The sequence below is a fragment of the Balaenoptera ricei genome, chromosome 18 (genome assembly GCF_028023285.1).
Source record: "Balaenoptera ricei isolate mBalRic1 chromosome 18, mBalRic1.hap2, whole genome shotgun sequence".
Taxonomy (NCBI): Eukaryota; Metazoa; Chordata; class Mammalia; order Artiodactyla; family Balaenopteridae; genus Balaenoptera; species Balaenoptera ricei.
Window position 1 is genome coordinate 18416854 of NC_082656.1, and position 27946 is coordinate 18444799.

General features: G+C 42.5%; 1 protein-coding gene and 1 non-coding gene across 11 annotated transcripts in view; one reads left to right on the forward strand and one right to left on the reverse strand.

The window, feature by feature from the left end:
* RCBTB1 (RCC1 and BTB domain containing protein 1) overlaps nt 1–27946 on the forward strand; it is a 66174-nt gene that overhangs the window by 9957 nt on the left and 28271 nt on the right. For 2 of the 10 annotated variants that reach the window (XM_059903337.1, XM_059903338.1), the window contains exons 3-4: nt 22739–22885; nt 23660–23810. In XM_059903337.1, coding sequence (XP_059759320.1) covers nt 22739–22885; nt 23660–23810 — 298 coding nt within the window. Of the gene's footprint in view, nt 1–6975; nt 7181–7703; nt 7823–22524; nt 22601–22715; nt 22886–23659; nt 23811–27946 lie in introns of those variants that run through there. The other 8 variants (XM_059903345.1, XM_059903343.1, XM_059903339.1 and 5 more) reach the window with 8 other exon arrangements.
* On the reverse strand, nt 26423–26531 carry LOC132352781 (U6 spliceosomal RNA). The gene has a single exon (XR_009498864.1). It is a non-coding gene; the product is annotated as a U6 spliceosomal RNA (small nuclear RNA).

The following is a 27946-nucleotide window of genomic DNA, read 5'->3' on the forward strand; positions in this document are numbered from 1 at the left end:
CCACAGAAAAGAGTGGAGTTTTGTGCAAATAGTTATTGATACTAGACTCACTGGTATAAAAGCCCCAAGTATATGAGATTCCCCCTAACATTTTAGTATCTACCATGGAGTTTTATAAGAATGAAGAGCAACAGCTGAACAATACTTTATAATTGGGGGACAATCGTGGCAGAGATGGTATTTTATGGTCTGTGGTTTCGGTTAGAGGAAGTTTACAAAGAATACATTGGTGCCTGATTTTGCATTTTGAAACGAGGATGATTTTATATGTACTACCGGTTAAACTTATTTTGCTTTTTTTCAGTCCATCCTAACTATTCATTTTTTTCTTTCTTTTTTGCATATTTGCTTAAGATGTTTTCCTTAAAAATATTAAAAGTAATAGATAAATTTTTTAACATTGTATATGCAACATCATAAGGACCTTAGAATGTTTAACTCTGAATTTTGCCTTTCATCTTCTGTGTGATTGCTGTGTAATATCCTAGTTTCACCCTGTGTTTACCCTCTAAAAATTAGTAATTTTTTATAGTCAGTGTTTACTTAGATTTACCAATGTATCTACTAATTTCTTTGCTCATTATTGATTCTTGCATTCTAATCCTTCCTCCTTGGTTTATTTTTCTTCTTTCTGCAAGGGTCTGTGAGTGGGAAATTCTCTTAGTCTTGGTTTGAAAACGTCTTTATTTTATCCTCACCTTTGAATGTTAGCTTAACTGGATAGAAAGTTCTAGATTAACAGATATTTTCCCCCATCATTTTGAAGATATTATTTCATTATCTTTGTCACCTATTGTTTGTAAGAAGCCAGCTTTGTATGTGTATTGTTTCTTTGTAGGTGAATGTGACTTTTAAGCCCATCCTTAACATTTGTAGAACCCAGTGCAAAATTACAAATGGAGGCCCACATATCATATGTCTAAAAATTTATGAGTTAAAAATCAAGCCAACAATTTGAATAAAATATATTCTATTGTGTCTTGACAAATACAGCTTTTTAATAACCTGGATGGCCAAGCCTTGAATTTAGTATTCTTGGAATCTTTGGGGTTCTATATTGGAACTTGGCACAGCAGGGAGGGAGTACCATCCTGGTCTCTGTCCCAGAGTTCATCTCCCATCTTTTCCAATCCTGGCTTCATCCCACACTGCAAGGAGCTTTACACATATGCTTGGGGAGACTCCACTTCCAAGCCCTACAACAGTCCCTCCCTGACCACCCCATGGCCCTAAGGGTATGCAGTCTGTCTTAGGGGGGATGGATATAGGGAAGAGGTCCATGTACGTCCTAGAAGTGGACTGGGAATTCCAGGGTCTTGGGCACCTGGAACATGGTTTGGAGGGGAAGGGGCAAACTTTGGGTGGGCACGTTTCTTGATGTTGCAGTAACCTTCTTAATGGTTTCTTCCCATCCAGTCTTTTTCCTCACTATCAGAGAGAATTTTTTAAAAGTGCAAATCACAGCATTTTACACTCTTGCTTAAAAACCCTTTAAAGGCCTCCCATTGCATTTGAAACAAAATCCTTTAAAAGGACTACAGATCTCTGGGTGGTACTTCAACAGGCTAAGCTCTTTGGGAAGAGCCTTTATCCAAGATGTTTCTCTTCCTAAGACACACTCTCCTACCTGCTCTTCCCATGGCTGACTGCTATCGTGTAATATTTGGCTTAAATGTCACCTCCTCTCCAAGTACACCTTCCCTGTGTTTGCTATTACTGCATCTTGCTCATCTCCTTCAGAGTACAAGTCATAAATTCATTTTACTTGTTTAGTGTCTTCTCCTTCAAACTGCAATCTACACTAAAGAGACTGTCAAAGATAAGATTTCCTGGGAAGTCGACTCTGAGATGATTAGCACATAGAAAGTTTATTAGGAGGGACTCTAATTAACACCATTTGAACAAAAGAAAGTAAGACTGAGCAGCAATCAGTCAGCGGAGGCTGGCTTCCCAGAAAGGGGCTGACTTTCAGCAAACCAGTTCTCTTCAGCTGAAGCAGTTCCTAAGAGGGCTGCAGCTGTGGTCTGGGCAGGGCCGTATCCCATCCAGGGTGGTCCATGCCTTGCGCCACTCAGATCCACTTCCTTCACACGAATCTGAGGAGCAGTTCCTTCAGGACACTGGGGTGCCGTTTTTCCTTGGGAAACTTATAAAGAGGAAGGTTAGGAAGATGAACTACAACTCCCCCTGCTGCTGCAGTTGGTCTTGAGGCTGCAACCAGTACCCATCCTCTCCCGCCTCACTGTCAATTAGCACCTCTGAAGGTTTAGGTGATTTACCCAGTGGAGTGACTCAGACCCTCCAAACCCACGAGTTCCAGTTACTGTTTACCATGCCCTTCTCAGGCTGCACCTGCTGCTCTTGTCCATTTGTCATCAAAATTGCACAAGACAGTACTAAAAGATGTCTAAGTTGATTACCTGGGTGCGCCAAACGCACGCTTCCCTGCCTCCACTGTGTAACGGTAGCCTTACTGCCTCTTGATGGTAAGAGTCAACTACGCCCACCAGGATCTTACTCTTGCCTGCTGGTCCTTGAAACGAGGGGCCCAAAGTGCCTGGGTGGTGGTGTAGCCTAAAGTTCAATGGATATTCCTGCTGTGTTCCCTGGTAGAAACGTTCCCCCTCTGAGAACCAAGACCTTTAAACCTGTGGTTACAGTTGTGAGGATGAAAAAGCAGAAATTCCCCAAGTGGGTCACTGGAATTGATGGTAAATAGGGACACTCCTGCTTCCACACTTGGATCTCATTCCCAGGTATTCTGGGGATACAGCACCATATAATGGTGATTGATTTAGAGCATTACTGCTTCCTAGAGGGTAGCACTTTATCTTCATAAGGTATCATCCCCAAGCTGGCAATTCAGCCAAGCTTTCAACAGGCTGCTCTATTGCTTATTGGGCCAGTAGCTTCTGGGTGTTTTGCCAAGGGATAGGTCCAGTGGATTCCACAGCCATGTGCCGACTGCTACCTCTCCTTTGTTATAAAGTGGATTCCTTGGTCGAATTCCATATTTAAGAAGCTCTTTCATCTGACAAAGGGCAAGGAAGCAATTCTAAACAGAGTGTACTGGATCACTTTTACACATAAAGGTGATCTTATGTGGGAGTGACATAGATACTATGAGAGGAGCAGTCTCATGCCTGGTCCAGGGAACAAAGTAGGTTTATCTTTTTATTTTTTATTTATTTTTTTTAACATCTTTATAGAAGTATAATTGCTTTACAATGGTGTGTTAGTTTCTGCTTTACAACACAGTGAATCAGCTATACATATACATATATCCCCATATCTCCTCCCTCTTGCGCCTCCCTCCCACCCTCCCTATCCCACCCCAGGTTTATCTTTTTATGCCACCTGTTCAGCGTAGCATCTGCCTCAGTGCAGATGAAGATATGAATCAGCAGAGTAGTCTACTTTAGCCAGGGCTAAGATGCTTGTTTGTTTATTTAATGTGTTTTCATGGTGAGCAAAGGGAATTCATCTGGTTCTCAGGGTGAGGGAAAAAAGGAATTAGAATTAAAATTCTTTTCCTAGTCTCCATTATCACTTCTCTCAAGCTTCCCCCCTGCCCCGCCTTGTTTTATGCCATGTTTATTTATCCCAACTATAAGAGCAGAAATTATCCCCAAAGTAGTTTGATCAGTAAGGATTGAGGTTGTAAAACTTATTGTGACTGATCACATTCACCTGTTTGGTTAAGCTAATTGAAAATCACGGTGGAATCTCCCTCTAGATAGATTCTATATTTTATTACATTTGCAGAATCCTAAAAGTTATGTCATTCTCAATTCTCAGAAATAATGATGTTTTTGAGAATGTCAGACAGATTTCCTGACTATGAATTACATACACAGGTAAACAATCTGATATAGTGACCTAAATATTCCCTATTTAGCCATTATAAGTGTTGGTGGTTCTCTGGCTTATTTCTCTCAATCTTGACCAACCATGAGAAGAGGGAGGGGCAGAGAAGAAAAGGTGGAGATAATCTGAGTGCTCCCAGCTGTTTTCATTCTCTCAGGAGAAATAACATTCAAGTCTTTGAGGAAGTAACTGAAATCTCTTTTATTTTTGCTTGCTGACTGTCAAGAACTTTCGAGTGACGTATGAAAAACAAGTGTCCGCCTAGGGGACCTTCAGAAGATTTTCTTGGCAAAGAAAATTGTGTAAGAGGTGCACTCAATCAAGTGTTAGATAGTCCAGCTGAAGGAAGTGGGGCTGGATTGGCTGACCCACACCTGCCCCAAATGACACCCACAGTAGAAGAGCACAGTGGAAGAAAAGGGAGCAAACAAAAGGTGATGCTCTAATTTTCCATTTTCTGAGAGCTTACCTTTGGAAATGAACTTCTGAAGCCTCTAAGAGTGATTAGAACTGTTCTCCTATGTCCCACCCCACCTTAACCCTTCCGTTAACTGTGTTTCCCTAGGTTCGTGACAGATGCTTTTTACCAGCATAGTCCTGTATTAGCATGAACACCTAGAAGAGTCTTCCTCCTCGCCCACGTCTGGAGACAGAGCCCAGTTTCTTCTTAAACTACTATTTGTAAATTGAGTTCTTTGGTCCTGTAGAAAAAGTTCAGAAGGCTCTAAAATAATCTCCTTTGGAACAACTAATTTTGCTGTTTTCAGATAACAATTGTAGAGAGCTTTTGGAGCTGGAAAAAAAAAAAAGTAAAAAAAAAATCACCCAGCACTAGTGCACAGGTCAGTTTTAGGTGAAGAGCCTAGATTTGTCTAATGGAAAGTTACTCAATCCAATAAATAATACTAATACTAATAAATGGCGAATTCTTTCAAGTACATTAATGTTAACCTAATTAGGTTTCCTTTGTTCCAGATGTAAATGAGGTCATCAAGTCCAGCCAGTCAGGGTTACTTGCTTTTCTTAAATAACACTGTTTCAGGCTTTGCTATCTTTGAACACACTGCTCTCTCTTCTGGAAGAGCCTTCCCTCCCTTTTTCATCTAACTACCGCTTGTCCACCAAATTCACCTTCCCAGGAAGTTTTTTTCCTAACCCCCTGTATAACTCGTGGTCCCCCATGTGTGTTCACTGAAGCATTCTGTATCACACTTTTCACCCTGGGCTGGAATAACCAGACTACACCTTCCTTGAGATCAGCAACCATGTCTTATTCAATTTTTCATCCTCCAAGATGCTGCAAATACAGCATCAGGTACACGATAAGCAATGAGTGTTCAGGAAGTGTTCGATGACACAAACCCCCATTTTTTCTCAAACATGTTTTATTGAAGTAATTTTGATCAGGTTGGAGCCTAAAGAAACTGACTTCAGTGTTTTGAGAAAAGTAGGCCTCTTTTAGTAAATTCACTAAACCGCTGCTACCTTGGTCAAGCCACTTCGTTCAGTGGATATTAAGGGTCTATCACGTGGACCTTCACTCAGTGGTTGTTGAGGACCTACCACACGGACCCTCCTCATTCAGTGGCTACTGAGGGCACAGAAATAAGCCCAGAAGTCTTGTTTTAAAGAGTTTATAATCTAGGGAAGAAGATAGGGATAGATAATTTACTTCTTAGAGGAAGTGAACAGTACATTTTTGAGCAATGTGAGATTTATGTATCAGAATATGTACAGGGTCCTGGAAATCAAGGAAGGAGTTACATCTGACACCATCTGAATGAACTTCAGTTGCCGATGCTGTTGAATCAGGAGGAGGATGTAGGGTAGGAAGACAAGAGTAGGTGGTATTTTACCTGGATTTTGAAAGATGAGTAGGAGACTGATGTGTACCTTGGCGTGTTGTTAAAGATAACAAGGGCTCAACAGTGGTTAAAGCAGTAAGAACAGAGTTTATTCAGGAACTATTGCAATAGGGGAAAAGAAACCTCAGTATAGAACTGGGCTCAGTTCCCCTATTGCAATAGTTTTTGACTAAAATCTGTTTTTACTGCCTTAACTACTGTCTGGTTCTGGTTTTCTTTATGGGAGGAGAAGGTGCAGATTCAAGGCATTTCAGACTGAGGCAAAAGAATGAACAAACATAAAGAGGAGTAAAGCAAACTCAGGGAAAAAGTAAGTAATCTAAAGAAAATTGAGCAGTCAAGGAAAACAGGAATCCTCTGCAGCCAGAGCCTCGAGTAGTGTTGCAGAAGCGCTGGAAGATGAGGAAAAGTAGGCTTCTTTTAGCTTAGAAAATGCTGTGTTTTCCTATTTAAATGGGAAAAGTAAGTTTAAACAAAATTGCTTGGAAAGTTATGCCAAGAAGTTGGGACTTTATACTGTAGAGCCAGGGAGTTTCCAGAAAGCTGTGCAGTACTTTATAAAGATGACTGTGGTCTCAATAGATGTTAGGCTGCATGAAGCAGCAGGACGCATCTCCACTCCCAGCCTCAGTTTACTCATTTATAACAAGAAAAAAAATGGGTCTTTTGCTGTCTTAGGTCCCTTCCAATCTTGACAGCCTGCTTCCCCGAGGTAGTGCTGCCTTCCTTCCATTACCTGGGCCCTGTGCCTCACTCCCTCCTTCCTTCTGATCTTGGTTCAGTTGCCACATTCTCTATCCCCAGGCCTTAGGGGCTTTTCGACCGGTAGATAAATGGGATGGTGGGGGCGTCTCTGGAGTAAAACGAGTCTCTCTTCCGAGGCCCTTTGTTCCCTGCAAGCACCACCTCAGTAATGCCCACGTGGGTAGGGCGCGCTATGGAGCAGGGAGAGGAGTTTCCAATCGCATGTCCTTCCTAGGTCCCTTTGGGGTGGTTGGACGGCCCTCCCCACGGCCAATCATCCAGGGAGGGCGGCAGGAGCCCGCCCCTCGCGCGTCCCTGGTTCCCTGAGAGACAAAAGCCTTTGAGTCTCGGCAGCCACCGAGCGCGACCGCGACTCTCCGCAGAGCCTGGGGGCGGATTCGGACGGCCAATCGGCTTCTTGAGGAGTCCCGTGCCCGCGGGCCCAGGGCCGAGAGACTACAGGATCCCAGCCTGCCCGGCGAGCGGATTTGCCCGGGGCTGGCCGGGCGAGCCGGGCTGCGGCATCACGTGAGGCGGCCCGGACCACGTGACCCGGCGGCCCGGCCCCCAGCCCACTCTCCAGCTCCGCCCTTTCGCCCGCCACTCGCAGGGGAGTCTCCGGCCCGCGACGCTTCCTAGGTCCTCGCGGCGCTCCCGGCTGCTGGGCTTGCATGGACGGCGCGCGGCCGCGGCTGGCCTCCCAGGTAGCCGTGGGGAAGGGGGGGCGCGGGCCCGAGCTCGCGGAGGCCCCTTTCGCCCCTGCCTTCTCCTTGCTCCCCCTTCCCCGCGGGCCTGGCCGGCGCGCCCCGTTACTCCTGCGCCCTCCCTCCCGCCCTCCGGCCCGGGTCTCCCGGCCCCCCCGGCCCCCCGGCCGCCGGGCGCTGCATCCGGGCGGGTGATGGGGCGGCCGGCTCCGCACCGTTAGCGCCTTTGCTAGCGTTTCTTCCGAGGAGGAGGGGGGACAGGGTTGGGAGAAGGTCGGGAAAGTTTTCCCTGCTCCCTCTCTTATTTGAGCTTCAGGGACGCGGTTTTGCTCGTAGCTGGTCTGTCTCTGCTCTCGACGCTGTTTGCGTGAGAGGAGCCCTCCCCTCCGACTCTCCCGGTCCTCCCTCGGCCCTTCCCCAGATCTTAGCATCTCTTCCTCAACTCCGAATGTCACAAACCATACTCTACGCTGTTTCCCTTTCCCCCACACCACGGAGTCCACCAAGGGGTTTCACTTAATAGGGACTTTTATCCAGGAGTGCGATGAACCGAATGAAAAGACATTTCTTGTCCTGCCTCGGGTAGACTACCTGCTCTATTATATTTGAGATGAACATCTAGGCACGCTCTGGTCTGCTCTCGTAAGTAAGCTTTTTGTTTATATTTATTTGCATGTGAGACTCTCCGAAGTCATCTGCTGCAGAACTCTGCACCTGGGGATTACAATTTTATAAAGCAATATTATAACACTTAACCCCCACCCCCCCCCCCGATTCATAGTCTTATTTGTCTTTGGCCTATTCTTTTTGAGGGGAGGATTATAGCCCTTGGAGGCAAATACTATGAGTTGCTGAAGCTGGTGTGCGTTGTGAGCTAGTAACATGAAAATACCAAGGTATATAATGTTGAAAGTAATGGAAAAATGATTTAACCCTGACAACAGTTTATAGTGTGCTTTAGATTTTAGAAAGTATCCATTTGAAGTGAGCACTGGTGAATTTCACCTTTTTAAACTGCTTTCAGGGTTGAATATGTAACTGTATATTTAGATTCTATTAATATAGCAGTTGATCTGTGGAATGGATATCTTTTCATCCATGGTGCAAATACTAGTCCATTTATTAATACTTCTAGACAGGTCCTTTTTTTCTACCCTCCAGCGTTTCTCTTGAAGAGGGGACATTAATCTCTAAAGAGATTTCTTCCACGGTGGCTTTTATGTGTGATCCAAATGATCCAGTTCTGAGAACTTCGGAAATCAAATAGCCATAAAAACCAATGCTGTCAAGTTTGTAGCTTTAAAAAAATTCTTTAAAAAATTTTAAAGCGTTGCCTCTGTGTTCCAACAAGAGCTTGGCTTCATCTTAATAATCAGCAGTTCAAGCTGAGAAGTCTGAGATAGTGTCCTCCTTTATCTGAAAGTCAGAGTGGGGAAGATGAAACTGAAGGGAAGTCAAAGACCTATATTATTATTTTTTTTTTTTGGAGTAAGCATCGCTCTTTATTTTTTTAAATTTTTTTGACTTTTATTTATTTAATTTATTTTTTAAGACCTTTATTGTTATTATTATGCTGTTCCTTCTGTGTGTACTACATTAAACAGTAAGACAGGCATGGGGAACAAGGTTTGGACCCTCAAGGAATCTAGAGTCCAAGCAGAAGCATAAAGAAGAATGTACATTACATGTAATTTATATCATCTAAAGATAACAAGTTAATATTTTAGGGTGTAAGCCCTTTTTAAAATTAATTTATTTATTTTTGTCTGTGTTGGGTCTTTGTTGCTGTGCGCGGGCTTTCTCTAGTTGCGGTGAGCGGGCTTCTCATTGAGGTGGCTTCTCTTGTTGCAGAGCACGGGCTCTAGGCCCACGGGCTTCAGTAGTTGTGGCTTGCGAGCTCTAGAGCGCAGGCTCAGTAGTTGTGGCGCACGGACTTAGTTGCTCCGCGGCATGTGGGATCTTCCTGGACCAGGGCTCGAACCCATGTCCCCTGCATTGGCAGGTGGATTCTTAACCACTATGCCACCAGGGAAGCCCTGGTGTGTAAGTCCTTTTTACAAGACAGATTTACTGGGTTGCTGTGTTCAGATAGTGAAATTCCAGATTGTAAGAGATACTGTGATATCCAAATCTAGTTCATTCCTGAGCCTAGGAGAGCCAGTAACAAAAGTTTGAGTATTGAAGAATTTACCCAAATCTATTTGCTTCTTGAGTTTAGATAGAGTTTGGATAGCAAGAATTCAAATAGTTGGGGAGACCTCTATGTTTTTTAGTATTAGATATACTTTAAAAAATGAGATCATACTCATGCATACATAATATATTGTAAGGTGTGAAATGACTTCAGAAAATGATGAATCCCATCTGGGGAAGATTATACTCAGACCATTCCTGAAGGATGGTCTCTGTTTATCCCACAACCCCAGAAAAGATTCCATGGCTTTTCTAAGCTTAGCCTTCCATGGGGGAAAAAGAATATTTTTGCCCAGGTATTCTTTTTCATGCTTAAGAAAAAGTTCTAGTTTTGGAAATAGACAAGGTCTATCCCCTCTCAGTGCTTCAATCCTGAACTCAGGTGGTATTGTGTAAAGCATTCGGTAATATTGTTTACAGCTGTGGTAGAGGTGTTTTCCAAAGATGACTGTCAGCAATTCCTCCCACCCCTCCACTACTGCTGCTTCTCCCATCAAGAGATGCCGTCTGTTTCTGCTCCCTCTGAATCTAGGCTGGCCTTGTGACTTACTTTGACCAGTAGAACGTGGTGGAAGTGATGTGTGCCAGTTCTGGACCTAGTCCTTAAGAGGCCTGGCAGCTCCAGCATTTACCCTCTTGGAGGCCAACAGCACGTACAGAGGCTTGGGCTAGACTAGGTGGAGAAAGAGAACCCACCTGAGAGAGATAATGCGAGCAAGGCCTGTTTCAGCCCTAGTCAAGTTCCCAGTGCCTGTGACCCCAGCTGAGCCCAGTCAAAACACAGAATTGAGAGAAATAGCAAATTGCCGTTGTTTTAAGCCACTGAGTTTCTGGAATGGCATATTACTCAGCAAAAGGTAACAAACCCTGGGTATAAATCTGGTTCACAGGTAAGTCAGTTCCAAGATGGGATCCCTGAGCACAAAATTGTGGCCAGCATATGCAGTGGCATGCTTTAAAGATAAATCTCTAAATGAATTAAATCTTTACTTCATATTAACATAGGGATGTACTTACTGAATTGATTAAACTGAAGACTGGCTGTGTCGAGTACTAGGTAACTAACTGGTTAAGTCAAAAGTCATTTTCTTTTGTGTATTTGGTTATTATTTGTATATATGATTGCTATTATCAGTCTTAACACTTGGTGATAGGATTATCTGACATGTTTTAAAGGAATTGCCAGTTGTTGAGATGACAGATGTGTGGTGTTCCTTGCAGTCTGCCATTTGCTGAATTTAGCACCATGATTGTAGTCGTGAGTCTTGGCAGTACAGATGTAAGATCTGCTGCGGTGAACACATGTCTTGAGGGGTGCTTTGCTCTCAAGGGTCAAGGAGAGTGAATCTTATGCAGACTGTCATTTCTTTTTTTTTTTTTTTTCATTTATTTATTTATTTTTGGCTGTGTTGGGTCTTCGTTTCTGTGTGAGGGCTTTCTCTAGTTGCGGCAAGCGGGGGCCACTCTTCATCGCGGTGTGCGGGCCTCTCACTATCGCGGCCTCTCTTGTTGCGGAGCACAGGCTCCAGACGGTCAGGCTCAGTAGCTGTGGCTCACGGGCCCAGCTGCTCCGCGGCATGTGGGATCTTCCCAGACCAGGGCTCGAACCCGTGTCCCCTGCATTGGCAGGCAGATTCTCAACCACTGCGCCACCAGGGAAGCCCCAGACTGTCATTTCTAATGGATATGTTGCAGGACTTTAAAAAATAACTGATGGATTTTTCAGGGGCACTTCTTATTGCCTTTAAATGAAAAAGTTCTCTGAGCAACTTTCCATTCCAATTCTGGTTAGTTCGGTTTAAAAAAAACCCAGAAAACCAAAAAAACCTCTTTTCTTGGAGAAGAAAATCTCACAGGAGAGCAAATGGATGCCTTTATAGACTTATGGTCTCCAGCACCCACCGGACCCTGTCTTAGCATCTTTTTAGGTTTCCCTGGTCAGTGCTCTTTCCCATCCTCCCTGGTGGCTGCTTCAGACTTCAGACCCTTGTTTTTATTGCTTCACCCCATTTTCTGTTGCTACCGCCCCTCTTGCTCTCAACAGTAAGCCTTCCATCTTCCTTCACTGGGAGAATTGGTGACCTCAGGAGAGAATGCCCTCAAATGCAAATCAAACCCACAATGACATACCACCTCACACCCACTAGGATGATTATAATGACAAAGACAGACAATAATTAGGTGAGGATATGGAGAAATTGGAACCCTCATAAATTGCTGGTGGAACTGAAAAATGCAGCCTCTTTTAGCAGAGTCTCAATAGCAGAGAGAATGATAAAGAAAGAAATTAACTCCAACCTCTGGTTCCCCAACCTTTAAACTCCCTTTCTTCGTATCCGTCCTTCTCTTGTGTTGTATGGAAGATTCCCCCGCTTTCTATAGCTTATGTACACCTCTGCTTCAGATCCCATTCCCTGGTCTTTCTCAGAAACCTCATTTAGTTATGTCCTCTCCTCTTTCTACTGACTCCTTCCCAATAACATTTAAACATTTTCAGGTGTCTAACATGTTTGGAATAAAAAGATCATCCAAAATATGTCCTTCAGCTCCAGCCCATTTTACAGTTACTATCCTCTTTCTCCTTTTTCCTTCATAGTCAAATTTCTTTTTCTTTTTTTTTTTTTATAAATTTATTTATTTTATTTATTTATTTTTGGCTGCGTTGGGTCCCCGCTGCTGCGCGCTGGCCCCCTCCAGTTGTGGCGAGCAGGGGCCATTCCCCGCCGTGGTGCATGGGCCTCTCATTGCGGTGACCTCTCCCGCTGCGGGGCACGGGCCATAGGCACGCGGGCTCAATAGTTGTGGCACGCGGGCTCAGTAGTTGTGGCTCGTGGGCTCTAGAGCGCAGGCTCAGTAGTTGTGGCGCATGGGCTTAGTTGCTCCGCGGCATGTGGGATCTTCCCGGACCAGGGCTCAAACCCGTGTCCCCTGCATTGGCAGGCGGACTCCCAACCACTGCGCCCCCAGGGAGGCCCCTCTTCACAGTCAAATTTCTTGAACAAGTTCTTTCCGTTCACTGTTTCCTCCTCTTCACCTTTCGCAGGCTCTCAACTTGCCGCAGCCTGGCCTTGTCCATCCACAGCCTCACTGAAACTCTTCTTAAGGTCACCAGCAATTTTCGTTAAATCCTGTGGACCTTTCTCCGTCCTTACCTTGTTTGGCCTCTCAGCAGCGTCCGACACTGACACTACCTCCTCTGTGTGATGCTCACGCCCCTAGGCTTCTGTGTCACTGTTCTCCTGTATCTTCCTACTCTGCCTGTTCCTTCAGTCTCTGTTACGGAGTACTCCTTGTCCCTTTGCTGTTGGAGTTCCTTTGAGTTCTGTCCAAGACCGTCTTCTTTTCTTACTCCACACACTTTTTCCTGAGTGATCTCATGCCAGATAGCCAAATCTCCAATCCAGATCTCTTTCTTTTTAAAATTATTATTCTTTTTATTGAAGTATAGTTGATTTACAAATATTGTGTTAGTTTCAGGTGTACAGCAAAGTGATTGGCTATACATATATGTATATATCTATACAGATCGTTCTTGATCTTCAGCTTTATAAATCTATCTATTGGACATACCTACTTTGATATCCCACAGGTAGCTAAAGGTAAAATGTCCAGAGTAGAATTCCTCATCTCCCCCTGAAACTAGCTGTGTTCTCTCTACCATAGTAAGTGGCATTACAGATCACTCACTGCTAAGCTGAGCATCTGAGTGTAAGCCTTGGCTCTGCCTTTTTCCTTATCCAGCTCCCTCCTCCCATTCAGTCAGTTACAGAATGCTTTTGAGTCTACCTGTTTTCCCCACTTGCGTTTCCCTGGCATAGGCTTCCATGCTTTCTTTCCTGGTTACTGCAGCCACCTTAGGCTCTGAGTATGTCTCCCCCATCACCCCCATCTAGTCTCTACATTCTGCCAAAGTATCTTTCACAGACGTACACCTGATCACGCCACGTCCCTGCTTAAGATCCTTCAGTGGTTACGTGTTGCTCTTTGGATAGTCTAAGCTTTTTGGCTACAACTGTGCTGAATTTCTTTCAGTTCCTCCACCAGACTTTCACCTGGCATATATGGTCACTGTTCCAGGTGCCTGCCTTCTCTTCAGGTACTTGACACTTCCCGATTCTGGTGATTGAGTAGCATCCGAACCTCCCGCTCAGAGCATGGCCACACTGTGGTGAGCATCTGTTTATGTGCCTAGACCCCCCTGACCACATGGAAGTTCTGCTGGGGGTGATGTTGGCTGTGTGTCATGTTTACCTAGAGGACTTTCAGTAAACATTTACGGAGTGAATATAGTGTGGTTCTGCCTGTCTATTGCTGGAATTTTAGTTTGCCTTTAGGCCATTGCAGGGCACAGTTGATACTTTTCATGCAGCAGAGACTAGTAGATGAAATCACTTCAAAGATGTCCCCATAGGAGAGGTTCACGATACCATAAATAGGTTTGAACTTGGGCCCCTCCATTCCACCCTTAGACTTATTAGGAAAATAAAATGAACTATTATTGTGTTCTATCCATTTCTTTAATTGTTGACCCATCTATTTTTATGTAGTCTATTTTGCAAAGTCTGTATGTTTGGTGCAAAAAAAACCACAAAACCATAGAAGAAAGTTATTTGTAATCATGGAGGTTTCTTTTCTGGTTTCCTTTTGAAAATAAAAATGTTTTGTAAAAGCAGGATAGTCAGCTTCACAACCCTGAATGTTATTCTTTTTTGTTGCTAATGCTGTTGCCACTTGGGTTGTTTGCTTTGCTAACCCGAACACTTGGCTTCAGTAAAATTCTTTCTTCACTTACAGTGAGCGGTCAGATTCCCAACTTAGTAGAATTGCCTAAAGCTTCTGTGCAATGAAATGAAAGCAGGCTCTTGGATGATGGGGCTTAAGAATTGCTTCCTGAGGCCATTATTGCAAATTGTGCTTCGAGTTAAGTAACCTGTTGGTGGTTGGGAGGTGACAGTTGTCTTCTTAAACGAGTGATGAATTTGAAGGAAACTGATGAGGCAAAGGGGAATCACAGTGAGTGTTAGGAAATTCTAAGACAGCAGCGTGTGGTCTTTAAATGAAACTAGGACGGTTACCTTGTCACCTGTACAGCTGCATCTTTATGAAGGACGGCAGAAACTCCTCTGGAGAATGCTGCATTCTTAGAGTCCCTTAGTCTTTGTGGAATATGTCAAGTATTCAGGACATTCTTTCGTTTTCATTCTTGCAGTACAGTAATATTGCAGAAAAGAGAAGTGGATGACAGCTGTCCTACCCGTAACAGCATCAGTGTCTCAGCAAATCTCTGAAACTTTGCTCCTTTCATGTAGTTATACCAGAGAATAGGTGAAATGGTTTTAAAGTGTATTTTTATTTAAAAGACTTTTAGGCTGATTCTTTCAGAGGCTTGTCTGGACCTGGGAAATACATTTGGTGTCCAAATCAGAATTGTAGCATCTGCTCAGTCTCAAAAAGCTCATCAGAATAGGTATGGAAGAAAATGCTATGAGTAACATGTGGCTCTTCTGTAACTTGAGAGGTTTTTTGAATTGCTTTTGCTGTAGCGTGGATATATGACGTAATGAGTTGTAAAGTTGTGCCCCAGAAGTTTACCCCAAACCCTATTCCTGTTTCCTCTATTTGAAAGTTTTCTTAGATTTGAAATATAATGTACTCAAAAATAGGGAAAGATGGCCACACCCTTAAATCTTTTGTCTTCAAATGGGAACTTCTGTTGGTGAAAAAGGAAGAAGGCTATGAAAAAACACTTGTTCCTGCAGGAAACCTGGATGATCTTCACTGAGGAAATGCTTACATTTTGTCGTATGCTTACAATACTGAGAATTTGACTTCTGGGATTTCATGTAACAGTTTTCTGGGAGACATAATTTTTATATAGTAATTGTTGTGCACATAATTTTTTTCCATTTGCATGTATCACGTGGGCTATATGTTTGCATGTTGTATCTCATTGCTTGCTTAGTTATTTCACTTGCATTTGCATTCTAGGTTTCCACTTACTAGGACTGACTTTCTGTTAGTCCTGAAGTTCCTCAGAGGCAGGGGCCATGATTGTATTGCTTTATGATTTCCCCCAGCATTATTGTATATGGGGTCATTGTCAGAAGAATTAATATATACCATCATTTTGTTCACATTATCATAACGGTAGAGTTTTTTTTTGGCAAGGCGTCTTAGACTTTATCAGTAGCTCATAAACTATAAATAAATTCCTATTGTAAGGTGGGTTAGCAACTAAACTGATAAGTAAAATCATCACCCATCCAGTTTATGAAAATAGGGAAACCTCTCTTAGGAATCTTCGGTTTATGTGTAAGTGCTTTAATTTAATTAAAGTTTTTTGCAATTAAAAAATCATTTTTCGTATTTAACATTGCTGTTTCAAATAGTCTAAACCTGGCTGTGGCTTGTATGCTGAGGAACGTACAGGCCATTTTAAATGGATTGTCCCAACATTCAGAGTCCTTCCTGTTTCCCGTGAGGATATCAGCTTCCAAGATAAAGAATGACACAAGGTCACTTCATGCCCGAAGGATGACACCAGAAAAGGAGTCAGAATCTCAGGGGCTAACCAGTTCTGGGTTGTTCACTCTGTTTTGACCTCTTTTCCTTAGCAAGCTCTTAGGTCAGCAGAAGATGGGTTGGGAGGTGTAAAGTCTCATCAGTAACATCAGTCTCCTTTGCACCAAATACATCTGGTTAGAATTTGGGGGTCGAGGTCTTTGTGGAAGCCACGTGCTGGCTTACAAGGCGACCCTAAATTTCTGGTATTGTTTAGTATTGAGACCATTATTTCATCAAAAACAGTTTTCCTATATTATTTTCTCTATTTCCTGTTGTTTTTTTAAACTCGAGACATATTCAAATATATTTTTGCTGGATCAGTAAAACAAGGCCTTCCCCTCACCCTCTCTTAACACTTGGTTATCTTAGGGGAAGGGATAACAAATGTGCTCTTGGAGAGATCAAAAGATTGGCTGCTACATTACTCCTTCAGTCTTCCAGTTCTAGATTTAGATTTCTAAAATTGGAAGGTCTGTGTTTGTCCTCTTGATTGCATTTGCTTTCAGAGTGTAAAATGAAATAACCTTTTCTTCCCCATGCCACCAGCTCTCTGAGGGACGGTGCCAGTCGCTAGGAAAAGCCATCCCAGGGAATGGGATATAGATCTGTAGTACTAACAGACCCAGAGTCAGTCTTTGGGAACACAGGATGTATTTTCAAGTGCCAAAGAAAATAAGGAGATCCAAGTGGGTTGGCATATTATCCTTTGAGAGCATTAAACTCTTTTCCAATCTCTGCTTCCATTTCTCTTTTCTGTTCTTCTGTCCTTGCTTTGTCTCCATACAGCAAAAAATCATTGATTCGCCTATTAATGCACGAGTGATAATTCAGTCTGAACATATCAGTGCTATTTATGAGAAAGTATTTCCTAAATAAAATGGATAAAAATAATGTTGCAAAAAAATCACTATCTCATTGAACTTCACAAGTAACTATTTAACATAACTGACATGCTAATTACAACTCATTTTTATGATTATCAATCAAGCCCTGGAAGGACCTGTTCATTGTGGCAATTAGTTTGATCTAGTTTGAATTGCTGTAAGTTCTGGAAAGTTCTAAGAAGGTGATATTTCTTTTAGAAATGTTCCGTTCAGAATTTCCCTAATTTGAGCTTGCCTTCCCAAGACAGAATTATGATTATACTTTTCCAGAATTATTTTTTAGGTCTGAAACTTCTACATTTAATTTTTAAAAATACATCTTTGAGTTTATTAATACAGGCTTGATAAAAGCCCATGGGATCATTATTTGATTTTTAAAAGTTGTGGTAAAATATACGTAACATTCAATTTATCATTTTAACCGTTTCTGAGTATACAGTTTAATGACATTAAGTTATGCCAGTGTCATCATTCTCAGTCTCCAGAACTTTCTCATCATCCTGACTGAAATTCTGTATCAATTAAATAATAACTCCCCAAACCCATACCACCCAGGCCCTGGCAACCTCATTCTACTCTGTCTCCGTGAATTTGACTACTCTAGGTACCTCATGTAAGTGGACTCATACAGTATTTATTCTTTTGTTTCTGACGTATTTCACTTAGCATAATGTCTTGAAGGTTCATTCCTATTGTACTGTGTGTCAGTATTTCATTTCAAGGCTGAATAACATTCCCTTGTAGGTAGATACCATATTTTGTTTATCCATTTATCTGTTGATAGATATTTGGGTTTTCCATCTTCTGGCTGTTGTGAATAATGTTGCTTTGAACATTGCTGTACAACTATCTGGAGTTGCTGCTTTAAAATCTTTGGGTATACACTAGAAGTGGAGTTGCTAGATCAAATGGTAATTCTGTGTTTAATTTTTTGAGGAGCTTCCATAATGTTTTCCATGTTGGCTGTACCCTTTTACATTCACACCTTCTACATTTAAGTTTATATTAAAAACTCATTTTACAGATTTGCCCGAAACATTCTGCCACCCTAGGTTGTGAATTGAAAGCAAGAATACCTCTTAAAACTTTTAACAGCTTAGGGGGTAAACATAATTAAAATAAGCTTTAATTTCATTTAAAATACTTAGGACAGGAATAAAGATGCAAACGTAGAGAATGGACTTGAGGACACGGGGAGGGGGAAGGGTAAGCTGGGACGAAGTGAGAGTGGCATGGACATATATACACTACCAAATGTAAAATAGGTAGCTAGTGGGAAGCAGCCGCATAGCACAGGGAGATCAGCTGGGTGCTTTGTGACCACCTAGAGGGGTGGGATAGGGAGGGTGGGAGGGAGACGCAAGAGGGAGGGGATATGGGGATATATGTATAGGTATAGCTGATTCACTTTGTTATAGAGCAGAAACTAACACACCATTGTAAAGCAATTATACTCCAATAAAGATGTTAAATAAAATAAAATACTTGTTTATTTTTGATCACAAAGTGTGTGTTACAGAAATTTGGACTATATTTAAACAAAAAAGAAAATATCACCTCTATTCTCTCCAGAGAAGTACATTTTGGTGTGTGTATATCCTTTTTCTTTATACGTTATACTTAAAAAAATTGTATTCACGTAGTACATATTGATTTTTTATATATATTTATTTTATTTTTGGCTATGTAGGGTCTTCGTTGCTGCGCGCAGGCTTTCTCCAGTTGCGGCAGACGGGGGCTACTCTTCATTGTGGTGTGTGGGCTTCTCATTGCTGTGGCTTCTCTTGTTGCGGAGCACGGGCTCTAGGCGCACGGGCTTCAGTAGTTGTGGCACGCGGGCTCAGTAGTTGTGGCTCGCGGGCTCTAGAGCGCAGGCTCAGTAGTTGTGGCGCACGGGCTTAGTTGCTCCACCGGCATGTGGGATCTTCCTAGACCAGGGCTTGAACCTGTGTCCCCTGCATTGGCAGGCAGATTCTTAACCCCTGTGCCACCAGGGAAGCCCCAGTACATATTGTTTTATAACATACTTCAGTCTTACAGAGTACTTTTGGTTTTTGTGGGGTTTTGGTTTGTTTTTGTTTTTTACTTGGGAATAAGCACATAGTTTAGCTTTTTGTTAGCATCTTCCCTTGTGATGCACAGTAACACGGGAAGGAAAAACATTGGATTATCTTCCTTTAGGCACTTGGTTAATTACTGCTGAATCCTACTAATTTCTTGAGTTGCTAGCAGTAAATTACTTGCTTGGCCAGTGTTACTGCCTTTGTTGTTCTCATGCATTCATAAATCCACATAGCTTCTTCCTTACATCTTTAACATAAAATTGTAGATTTTTATAGAGCAGCTTTTTGGGAAACTCAGGCTCAGGAAGGTTATCATGGTTACTTTTGATTAAAAGTAAACCTGGAACTAAAACCCAGGCCTCAGCAATCTCCGTCCTTTCTACCAGGCCAGGGCTACTGGTGATGCTTTCTGATTTTATGAGGGGTGTGGACATGGAAGATATATGACTTGGCTTTTATATTGACTCTCAAGTTACAAGTGTTTGGAGAAATATCTTGTAAAATAATGCTTCAAGTAATTTAGCAATGGGTAAACTCAGTTCGAATAATAAGCCATCATTATGCAAGTTAGCTTGATTTTTTTTTCAGCAGATTACCAAACCCTTAGGGCAGAGTTGCCTGTAAACTGATTAATGACTTCAGAATAATTGTAGTGCTGTCAGGAAGTTGTATAACTTTGAATGGTAATATCCTTTTGTGTTGTAATTTTAAAGGTGGTGAATCATATATTTGGCCAATGTAATTATTCCCCCCCATCTAAAATGTAATTGTATATTACCATAAAATATTAAATTTTGATACAGTTGGTACAGGCTTTGATACAGTTCATATTCTAGGAAAATAGGCATCTGGATTTTCTTGGAATTTATCTACCTGCTTATAGATATCCACATTGTTTCATTTCTTGTGTTTTCCCCCTCTGTTGTTTTTTTTTATAAATTTATTTAATTTATTTATTTTTGGCTGCATTGGGTCTTCATTGCTGCGCGTGGGCTTTCATTAGTTGCGGAGAGCGGGGGCTACTCTTTGTTGTGGTGCATGGGCTTCTCATTGCAGTGGCTTCTCTTGTTGGGGAGCACGGGCTCTAGGCCCACGGGCTTCAGTAGTTGTGGCCTGCAGGCTCAGTAGTTGTGGCTTGCAGGCTCTAGAGCGCAGGCTCAGTAGTTGTGGTGCACGGGCTTAGTTGCTCTGCAGCATGTGGGATCTTCTCAGACCAGGGCTCGAACCCATGTCCCCTGTATTGGCAGGCAGATTCTTAACCACTGCACCACCAGGGAAGCCCTGGGGGGTATCTTTTCTATTACTTCTAAAAGCATTTGAGACAATCTTCTTACCATACAAAGAACATTTATAAATCAAGAACAAAGAAAAGAATGACAGTCCAGTAGGAAAAATAGGGACTTTATGTAAAAGAATGGCACCTGGACTCTTATTAATCACATGAGACCGAGAGGTGAAGGGTACACATGCTGGCTTCGGGTGGCATGGCTTCAGGTCTGGAATCTGCCACTTACTAGTTTGAGCAAACTCTTAAAGTCTCTTTACCTCCATTTCCTTGTCTATAAAGTGAGGATTAAATGAATTAATAAATGTAAGGTATTTGGAACAGTGCTTGGCACATAATACTCAACAAGTGTTAGTTGTTATTGTTGCTATGACTGTGATTATTTTTAAAAAATTATCCCAGCCTCACTCATCATAAGAGAAATTAAAGTTTTAAACAAAACTGAGACACCGTGATAATACACCATGAGCAAGAATGCAGGTGAAAGGGGCTGCCAACATGGATGGTTCTTTTATGCATTGGTACTACTTTAGCAGAGGACAATTTGAAATAGCTATTAAAGGTAAAACAGCTATTAGACTGGACCCTGCAATTCCATTTTTAGGAATTTGTCTTAGAAACATATATTAAAAAGACATGTATATAATGTATGCAAACAGTAGTTTCAGTATTGTTCATGTTAGCAACAGACTGGAAGTGACTTAAATGTCTCCCAGTAGAAACAGGTAAGCTGTTAAATCGATGTAATGCAATGCTCTGTAGAACCATTGAAAAGAAATGAAGTAATTCTTATATGTGCAAATAGGAATGATTTCAAAGATGTACTGTTAAGTGGCGGGGGGGGAAGCTTCCACACACTCATATAATGCTATGTAAATCTACACTGTCTGTGGAAGGAATTAGAATCAGTTGTTTCAGTGGTTTCCTTTGAGGAGAGGGTTGGGGAGGGATGGTAGGGAGACTTACTTTCCTCTGTCCTTTTGTACCATTTGAAACAAAAAATTTTTAACATGTTTATGTATTAGTTTTTACCCTCCCCGAAGTCCTTTATTTCTTCCCACCAACACACACACGCACACACACACACACGCACAGACGCACATACATACACATTCATGCACACTTTTCAGAACATTCAAATGTTAGTCCAAGAGTCTGGCTATGCAGAGATGGGGACCAGCCTGTCCTGATGGTGTTTAATGCTTATTGAATATGCGCTGTGATCCTTGCAGTATTGCAAGCATCTGATCCTTGTCATCCAAGCTGGCGCTGATGGATAAAACCTCCCTCGGTGGTGGAAACTGAGGCCCTGGCTAAGTAAGCCCAAGCCCCAGGGATCTCTTCTATAGGTGCTGTTGGAGGTTCTGGGGCCAGAAAGACCTTGGCTTGCTTGGCTATTTTTAGAGGTCTGAAAAGAGGGTGGGCGGGAAGGAACTTCATGAGTTATGTAGCTCATTAGGAAACCCTGGTTGTGTTTATCAACTGCTTGGTTCTATTTCAGTTTCCAGAGGTGAGAGCCAGAATGGAAACTCACTTGGCATGATAGGTTTTGTGCTTTGTGCAGCCCCCTGGACTTTCTAGAAATACTTTTTTTTTTTTTTTTTTTTTTTAGAAATACTTTTTAACTCTCGAAGAATTGAAGCTATGACCAGGATTCTTTGTGTAAAACTTCTTAAAACAGATGAAATTTAGAGTTTTATGGAAATTTATATATATCTCTACTTTTTATAGGGTGCTCTTTAAGCTAATTGCTACTTGCATGAAGTCTGTAGTCATCAGCTCTGACACCAAGATGAGGGTGAATTCTCTGACCCTTGTTCATATAACTTTTCTCCGTGTGAAATGAAATGTCCATGTATATATGTGGTCATATAAATTAGGAATAGAACATAATACTTTCTATTATGTTTTCATCCAGTAAATCTTAGGCTACTGCTTCTTAATGTTTTTGCCACTCCAGGCTATCTGAGGGATGTCCCATTTCTATCATTAAACAGTGGCTCAGTGTGGCAGTGATTTTCTACAAGGGATGAGGGCCTTTCAGGGCATCCTGTGGGTGGTAGTGGGAGAGTGGGAAGGTAGAAATAATGATTCTGATTTTTATAACACACACACACACACACTCCTAGTTGAGAATTAACTGCCTTAGACAAATGAGTATTGTAACCTTTAACTTTATCTCAATACCCTGGAGGGGAAAATACCTGACAAGACCTTGGTTTCATCTAGTTGGCATGTCTTCTCTCCATTGTCTGCTGTCAGGTTGCACATAAACACGTATGTGACAGATGAGCACTGACTTGTAAGTGGGCAAGACAGACAGTTGGTTCTAGCAGGTTGTTCCTTCCGTTACAGGAAAAGGCACAGGTTTGAAGGTAGAGGAAGGATTGGACACGTTGCTGGAGCAAGTGAGCGATCCATTTAACCAAAAGTAGGTGGTTTATTCTGAAATTAGCTTTTGTTTCCTTTTATTAACATTGTCTTTTTTTGTTTTAGTTTAGTGGTTATTTAATTTTTTATTTTGGAATTTTCTTTGTTTGTTACAGCAAAGATGTCGGCTTATTTTTAGGAATTACTTGAAACCAGAGTCATGGTGGATGTAGGAAAGTGGCCAGTCTTCACTCTGCTCTCACCTCAAGAAATTGCATCTATTCGGAAAGCTTGTGTCTTCGGCACCTCAGCCAGCGAAGCACTGTATGTTACTGACAATGACGAGGTAAGCGTCTCTCAAAACCCAGGGCTTAATTTTAGGGCTTATTTTGGGGTTGAGCTTTAAAGTGTGCAATGTGAAGACTGAGGAAAAGTGGGGCATAAAGAGAGCCTAAAATCCAAAAAGATGGTTGTCTTTGATAGAATTTGTCTTTTCTTTCAGTTTCTTGATTTAATACCCCTCATCCCTACTACTCTTTGAGTTTCATAGTATAGCCAACTATTCTAAAACTTTAGTCAGCAGAGGTTGAATGTTTCTTTTTTTTAAATAGATTTTTATTATTTATTTATTTATATATTTATTTATTTATTGGCTGCGTTGAGTCTTCCGTTTCTGTGCGCAGGCTTTGTCTAGTTGCCGCGAGCGGGGGCTACTCTTTGTTGCGGTGCGAGGGCTTCTCATTGCGGTGTCTTCTCTTGTTGCCTAGCACGGGCTCTAGGTGCGCAGGCTTCAGTAGTTGTGGCACATGGGCTTCAGTAGTTGTGGCTCGTGGGCTCTAGAGCGCAGGCTCAGTAGTTGTGGCGCACAGGCTTAGTTGCTCCGCAGCATGTGGGATCTTCCTGGAGCAGGGATCGAACCCGTGTCCCCTGCATTGGCAGGCAGATTCTTAACCACTGCGCCACCAGTGAAGCCCTGAATGTTTCTTAACAACCATGTCAGTTTCTTCCTAGCTACTGAGCTGTCAAACTGAGTTTTAGTGTGTCTTATATTCAGAATGGAGAAGAGACCCTTTATGTAACTGTAGGCCAAGTGACTCAGAGAGAACTATTTGTTTCCCAGGTCTTTGTATTTGGACTGAACTACAGTAACTGTCTAGGAACTGGAGATAACCAGAGTACACTTGTACCCAAAAAGCTGGAAGCCTTATGTGGAAAGAAGATTAAGAGCCTTAGTTATGGGAGTGGACCACATGTTCTTCTCAGCACCGAAGGTAAAGTGGGAATAAGTCCAGCTTCTGTTTGTGGGAAATCGAGCAGTTAATTCTAAGCTAAGGGGCAGTGGGTTTGTATCAGATATTGGATTTTGAATGATTTGTTTCTTAATTTCTGAGCGGAAGTACACAAAACAGGTAAAAGTTAAACACTTCAGGCTCCCTCTGGAACAACCATAGGATGACTTGCAATTTAAGCAAACTTTTGAGGTTTTCGACAACTTACGTAAAGTTGTGGAAGATGAACTATAGCAGATGAAGTGGTCCTTCAGCCTAATTTTTCAGTGAATTGTTGTAGCAAGGCAACGTCCAGGTTTTACTTGGTACTTTTTTTTTTTTTTTTGGCTGCGTTGGATCTTTGTTGCTGTGCGCGGGCTTTCTCCAGTTGCGGCGAGAGGGGGCTACTCTTCGTTGCGGTGCACGGGCTTCTCATTGCAGTGGCTTCTCTTGTTGGGGAGCACGGGCTCTAGGCACGCGGGCTTTAGTAGTTGTGGCTCACAGGCTCTAGAGCGCAGGCTTAGTAGTTGTGGCGCATGGGCTTAGTTGCTCCACAGCATGTGGGATCTTCCTGGACCAGGGCTCGAACCCGTGTCCCCTGCATTGGCAGGCGGATTCTTAACCACTGTGCCACCAGGGAAGCCCACTTGGTACATTTTTTAAAACACAGGTAGTACTGGTTTTCCTTGTGTGAATCTTGAATTCAAGAAATCTCAGTTCTTTCCTTGGCATTCGTGTGGGTGCCATATGGAAAGAATGTGGGGTAGATTCTTCTTTTCGTCTCTGCCTCCCCAAGATCACCAGAGGGGCCTCTGCATTCTTCCTTGGTGATTTATCTGTACTGTGGGCACCCAGAGCTCTCTGAAAATCTGTCATATATAACTCAGCTTCTTCCCTTTATGTTTTAGGCACATTAGTTCTTGCTCTCTAGCTTTCTGTTGGGTAAACTGTAGGGCGCACTTGGGAGCATTTGCTTCTCTGCCTTTCTGTCTCTAGCCTGGGGAATCAACACTTCCTCGGATGTTACCGTGGGTCTTGGTATTGAGCTTTTTAACAGCCTTTAACTTACATCTGAATCCACTCCCAAGTTCTCCACATCTTTCTCAAGCTGTGAGATCCAGATGTGAGCATGATTGTCTGGTAAGAGTGTAAGTGGTGTGGAGTATAATGAGGTGATTATCTTGCCTCTGCATTGTGTAATCATGCCTTCTGGCATCACACGGGCTCTTTCAAGCAGTTGCTTCTTTGCTGACTGGTTCAGCTTGTCATCCATTGTGACCTGATGATTTAATGTTTTCCTAACACATGTTAATTTTAATGAGGCATTAATTTCTGACCATAAAATACTGAAGCGGTTTTTTTGGAGCAAACATACTGAAACATATGCATTCGGATTCTTGGTTTTCTTCAAAGTGGTGACCTTGGGAAACTATAACTTCTGGAATTATTTTCAGAGTCCAGATCCTACAGTTTTAACTATCTTGAATGTTACAATTAAGATATAAATAAACATAAAACACAAATATAAATAACTGGTTTTCTTGTGGGAATAGTCTTCTTTTTGTTTTTAATTCAGTTTTGATTGTTATAATACATTTAATACAACATACATATGATACATGATGTATAGGATGTTTAATGTATGTTTGATACATATATTTGTGTGTATTTTATAAGTATTACAAATAGTCACATAGTTTAAAAACAATTTAACACTTTAAACCATCAAATAGTGTATGGATTTTAGTAGAAAACAGGACTCTGCCTCACTCCTCCTTACTCTTAGAAACTGCTCTTCAGGTGGAATTACTTTTTAACTCCTTCAGGTGTTTTTTCCTGGTATTTAGTCTCATATTTTTAAATTAACATGCTTATACTGCTATTTCTGAATTTTTTAATTTTAGATACTATCCTTCGACTTTTTGTAACAGCAGATAGAATTTAGCTCTTTCTCCTACCTTCCCTCACCTTATTGCGTCACTATAGGGATATCACCATTTTGGTTAAATCAGTAGTGTTCACATTACTAGGACTCGATAAGTATTATTTATAGCTGAGCCATCTCCTTTCTTATACAACTGTTTGTTTTCCTGGGCTTACTTGTTTGTCATAAACGTATGCTGGAACTCTTCTATAGCGCGGTATTTTTTTTTTTTTTTAACATCTTTATTGGAGCATAATTGCTTTACAATGGTGTGTTAGTTTCTGCTTTATAACAAAGTGAATCAGCTATACATATACATACATCCCCATATCTCCTCCCTCTTGTGTCTCCCTCCCATCCTCCCTATCCCACCCCTCTAGGTGGTCACAAAGCACCGAGCTGATCTCCCTGTGCTATGTGGCTGCTTCCCACTAGCTATCTATTTTACATTTGGTAGTGTATATATGTCCATGCCACTCTCTCACTTCGTCCCAGCTTACCCTTCCCCCTCCCCGTGTCCTCAAGTCCATTCTCTAGTAGGTCTGCGTCTTTATTCCCGTCCTGCCCCTAGGTTCTTCATAACCATTTTTTTTTTAAATTCCACGTATATGTGTTAGCATACGGTATTTTTTTTCTCTTTCTGACTTACTTCACTCTGTATGACAGACTCTAGGTCCATCCACCTCACTACAAAAATATGGAACGCTTCACAAATTTGCGTGTCATCCTTGCGCAGGGGACATACTAATCTTCTCTGTATCGTTCCAATTTTAGTATATATATGCTGCTGAAGCGAGCACCCGTATTTTTTTTTTTTAATTTTTAATTTCATTTATTTTATTTTTGGCTGTGTTGGGTCTTTGCTGCTGTGTGCGGGGTTTCTCTAGTTGCAGCGAGCGGGGGCTACTCTTCGTTGCAGTGCCTGGGCTTCTCATCGTGGTGGCTTCTCTTGTTGCGGAGCACAGGCTCTAGGCGCACGGGCTGCAGTAGTTGTGGTGCGCGGGCTCTAGAGCGCAGGCTCAGTAGTTGTGGCGCGCGGGCTTAGTTGCTCCGCGGCATGTGGGATCTTCCCAGACCAGGGCTCGAACCCGTGTCCCCTGGGTTAGCAGGCGGATTCTTAACCACTGCGCCACCAGGGAAGTCCCTATAGCACAGTATTGCTTCTGGGCACCTCTGAGCATATCAGTACCTCTCCGGAGTGTTCTGTCCCCGTACTCCAGCCTGGACTGGTCACTCTAGGCTGTTGCACAGTCGTTGGCCTAAAACTTCATTTCACCGTCATCCTCGGATGTCCCTTCTTTGTTCTTTCTGGATCCTTTGTCCTTTCTGGATCCCCTATTTTTTGTGTCCTGTGTCTTCCTCCTTGGATTATACCCTCATTTGGGTGAAACACATCTCTAGTAGCTTCCCAAGGAAGCAGGTGTGAGAGAAATCTTTGAGACACTGTCTTAAAATGCCTTTATTTTACCCATGCCATTAATCAGTGATTTGTCTGAGCAAAAAGGAAAAAAAAGGTACAGTATTTTCTGTTCCAATCCTTTAACACTATTTTGAGCATTTGCCTCTACTACCTGGTATGCAAAGCTCAGTCCAGAGTAAAGGATCTCTTCCTGTTAGGACCCCATTTATAGCCCCTGAGGCTACTGGCATTGCTCCAGTGTAATCCCCTTGCTAGCTCTGTGCAGGGCCTTCCCCCCCCCCGCCCCCCGGGGAGTTTTCCCCATAGCCATCTGCAGTCCCTGGCTCTCTTGTTGACAGAATGGTTCTTGTTGGCATTTTGTGCCTCTCAAGGTGTAAGAGAAATATGTCTAGATTCAACCCACCTCTGCACTGCTGCAGCCCCACCGTCCCATTCATTCCATGGGCCCAGGTGGCCGCCTCAAGGGAGTGCACCAAATGGTCCACTTGGTGGTCCCAGTCACCTGCTTGTGATGGGCGTCAACATGTCCTACTTTAACGGGCCTCTTAAATTCCCAGAGTAATTCCATAGGGCCATGCCCCATGTGGGCATCCCTTTAACAGTCTAGTTTCCATTGCTCATCTACCTGACCATACAGCCAGGCTGTTGGCTATAGCCCATGAGTTGGTAAAGACCCAAACATACGGATTTTTACCATTGCTTAATTCTTCCATCACTGCTCGGAAAACAGCCTGCCGTTCAGCCCACTGCACTGATTTATTCTTGACTCCTTCAGTCAGTCTTGCCATCCACTGG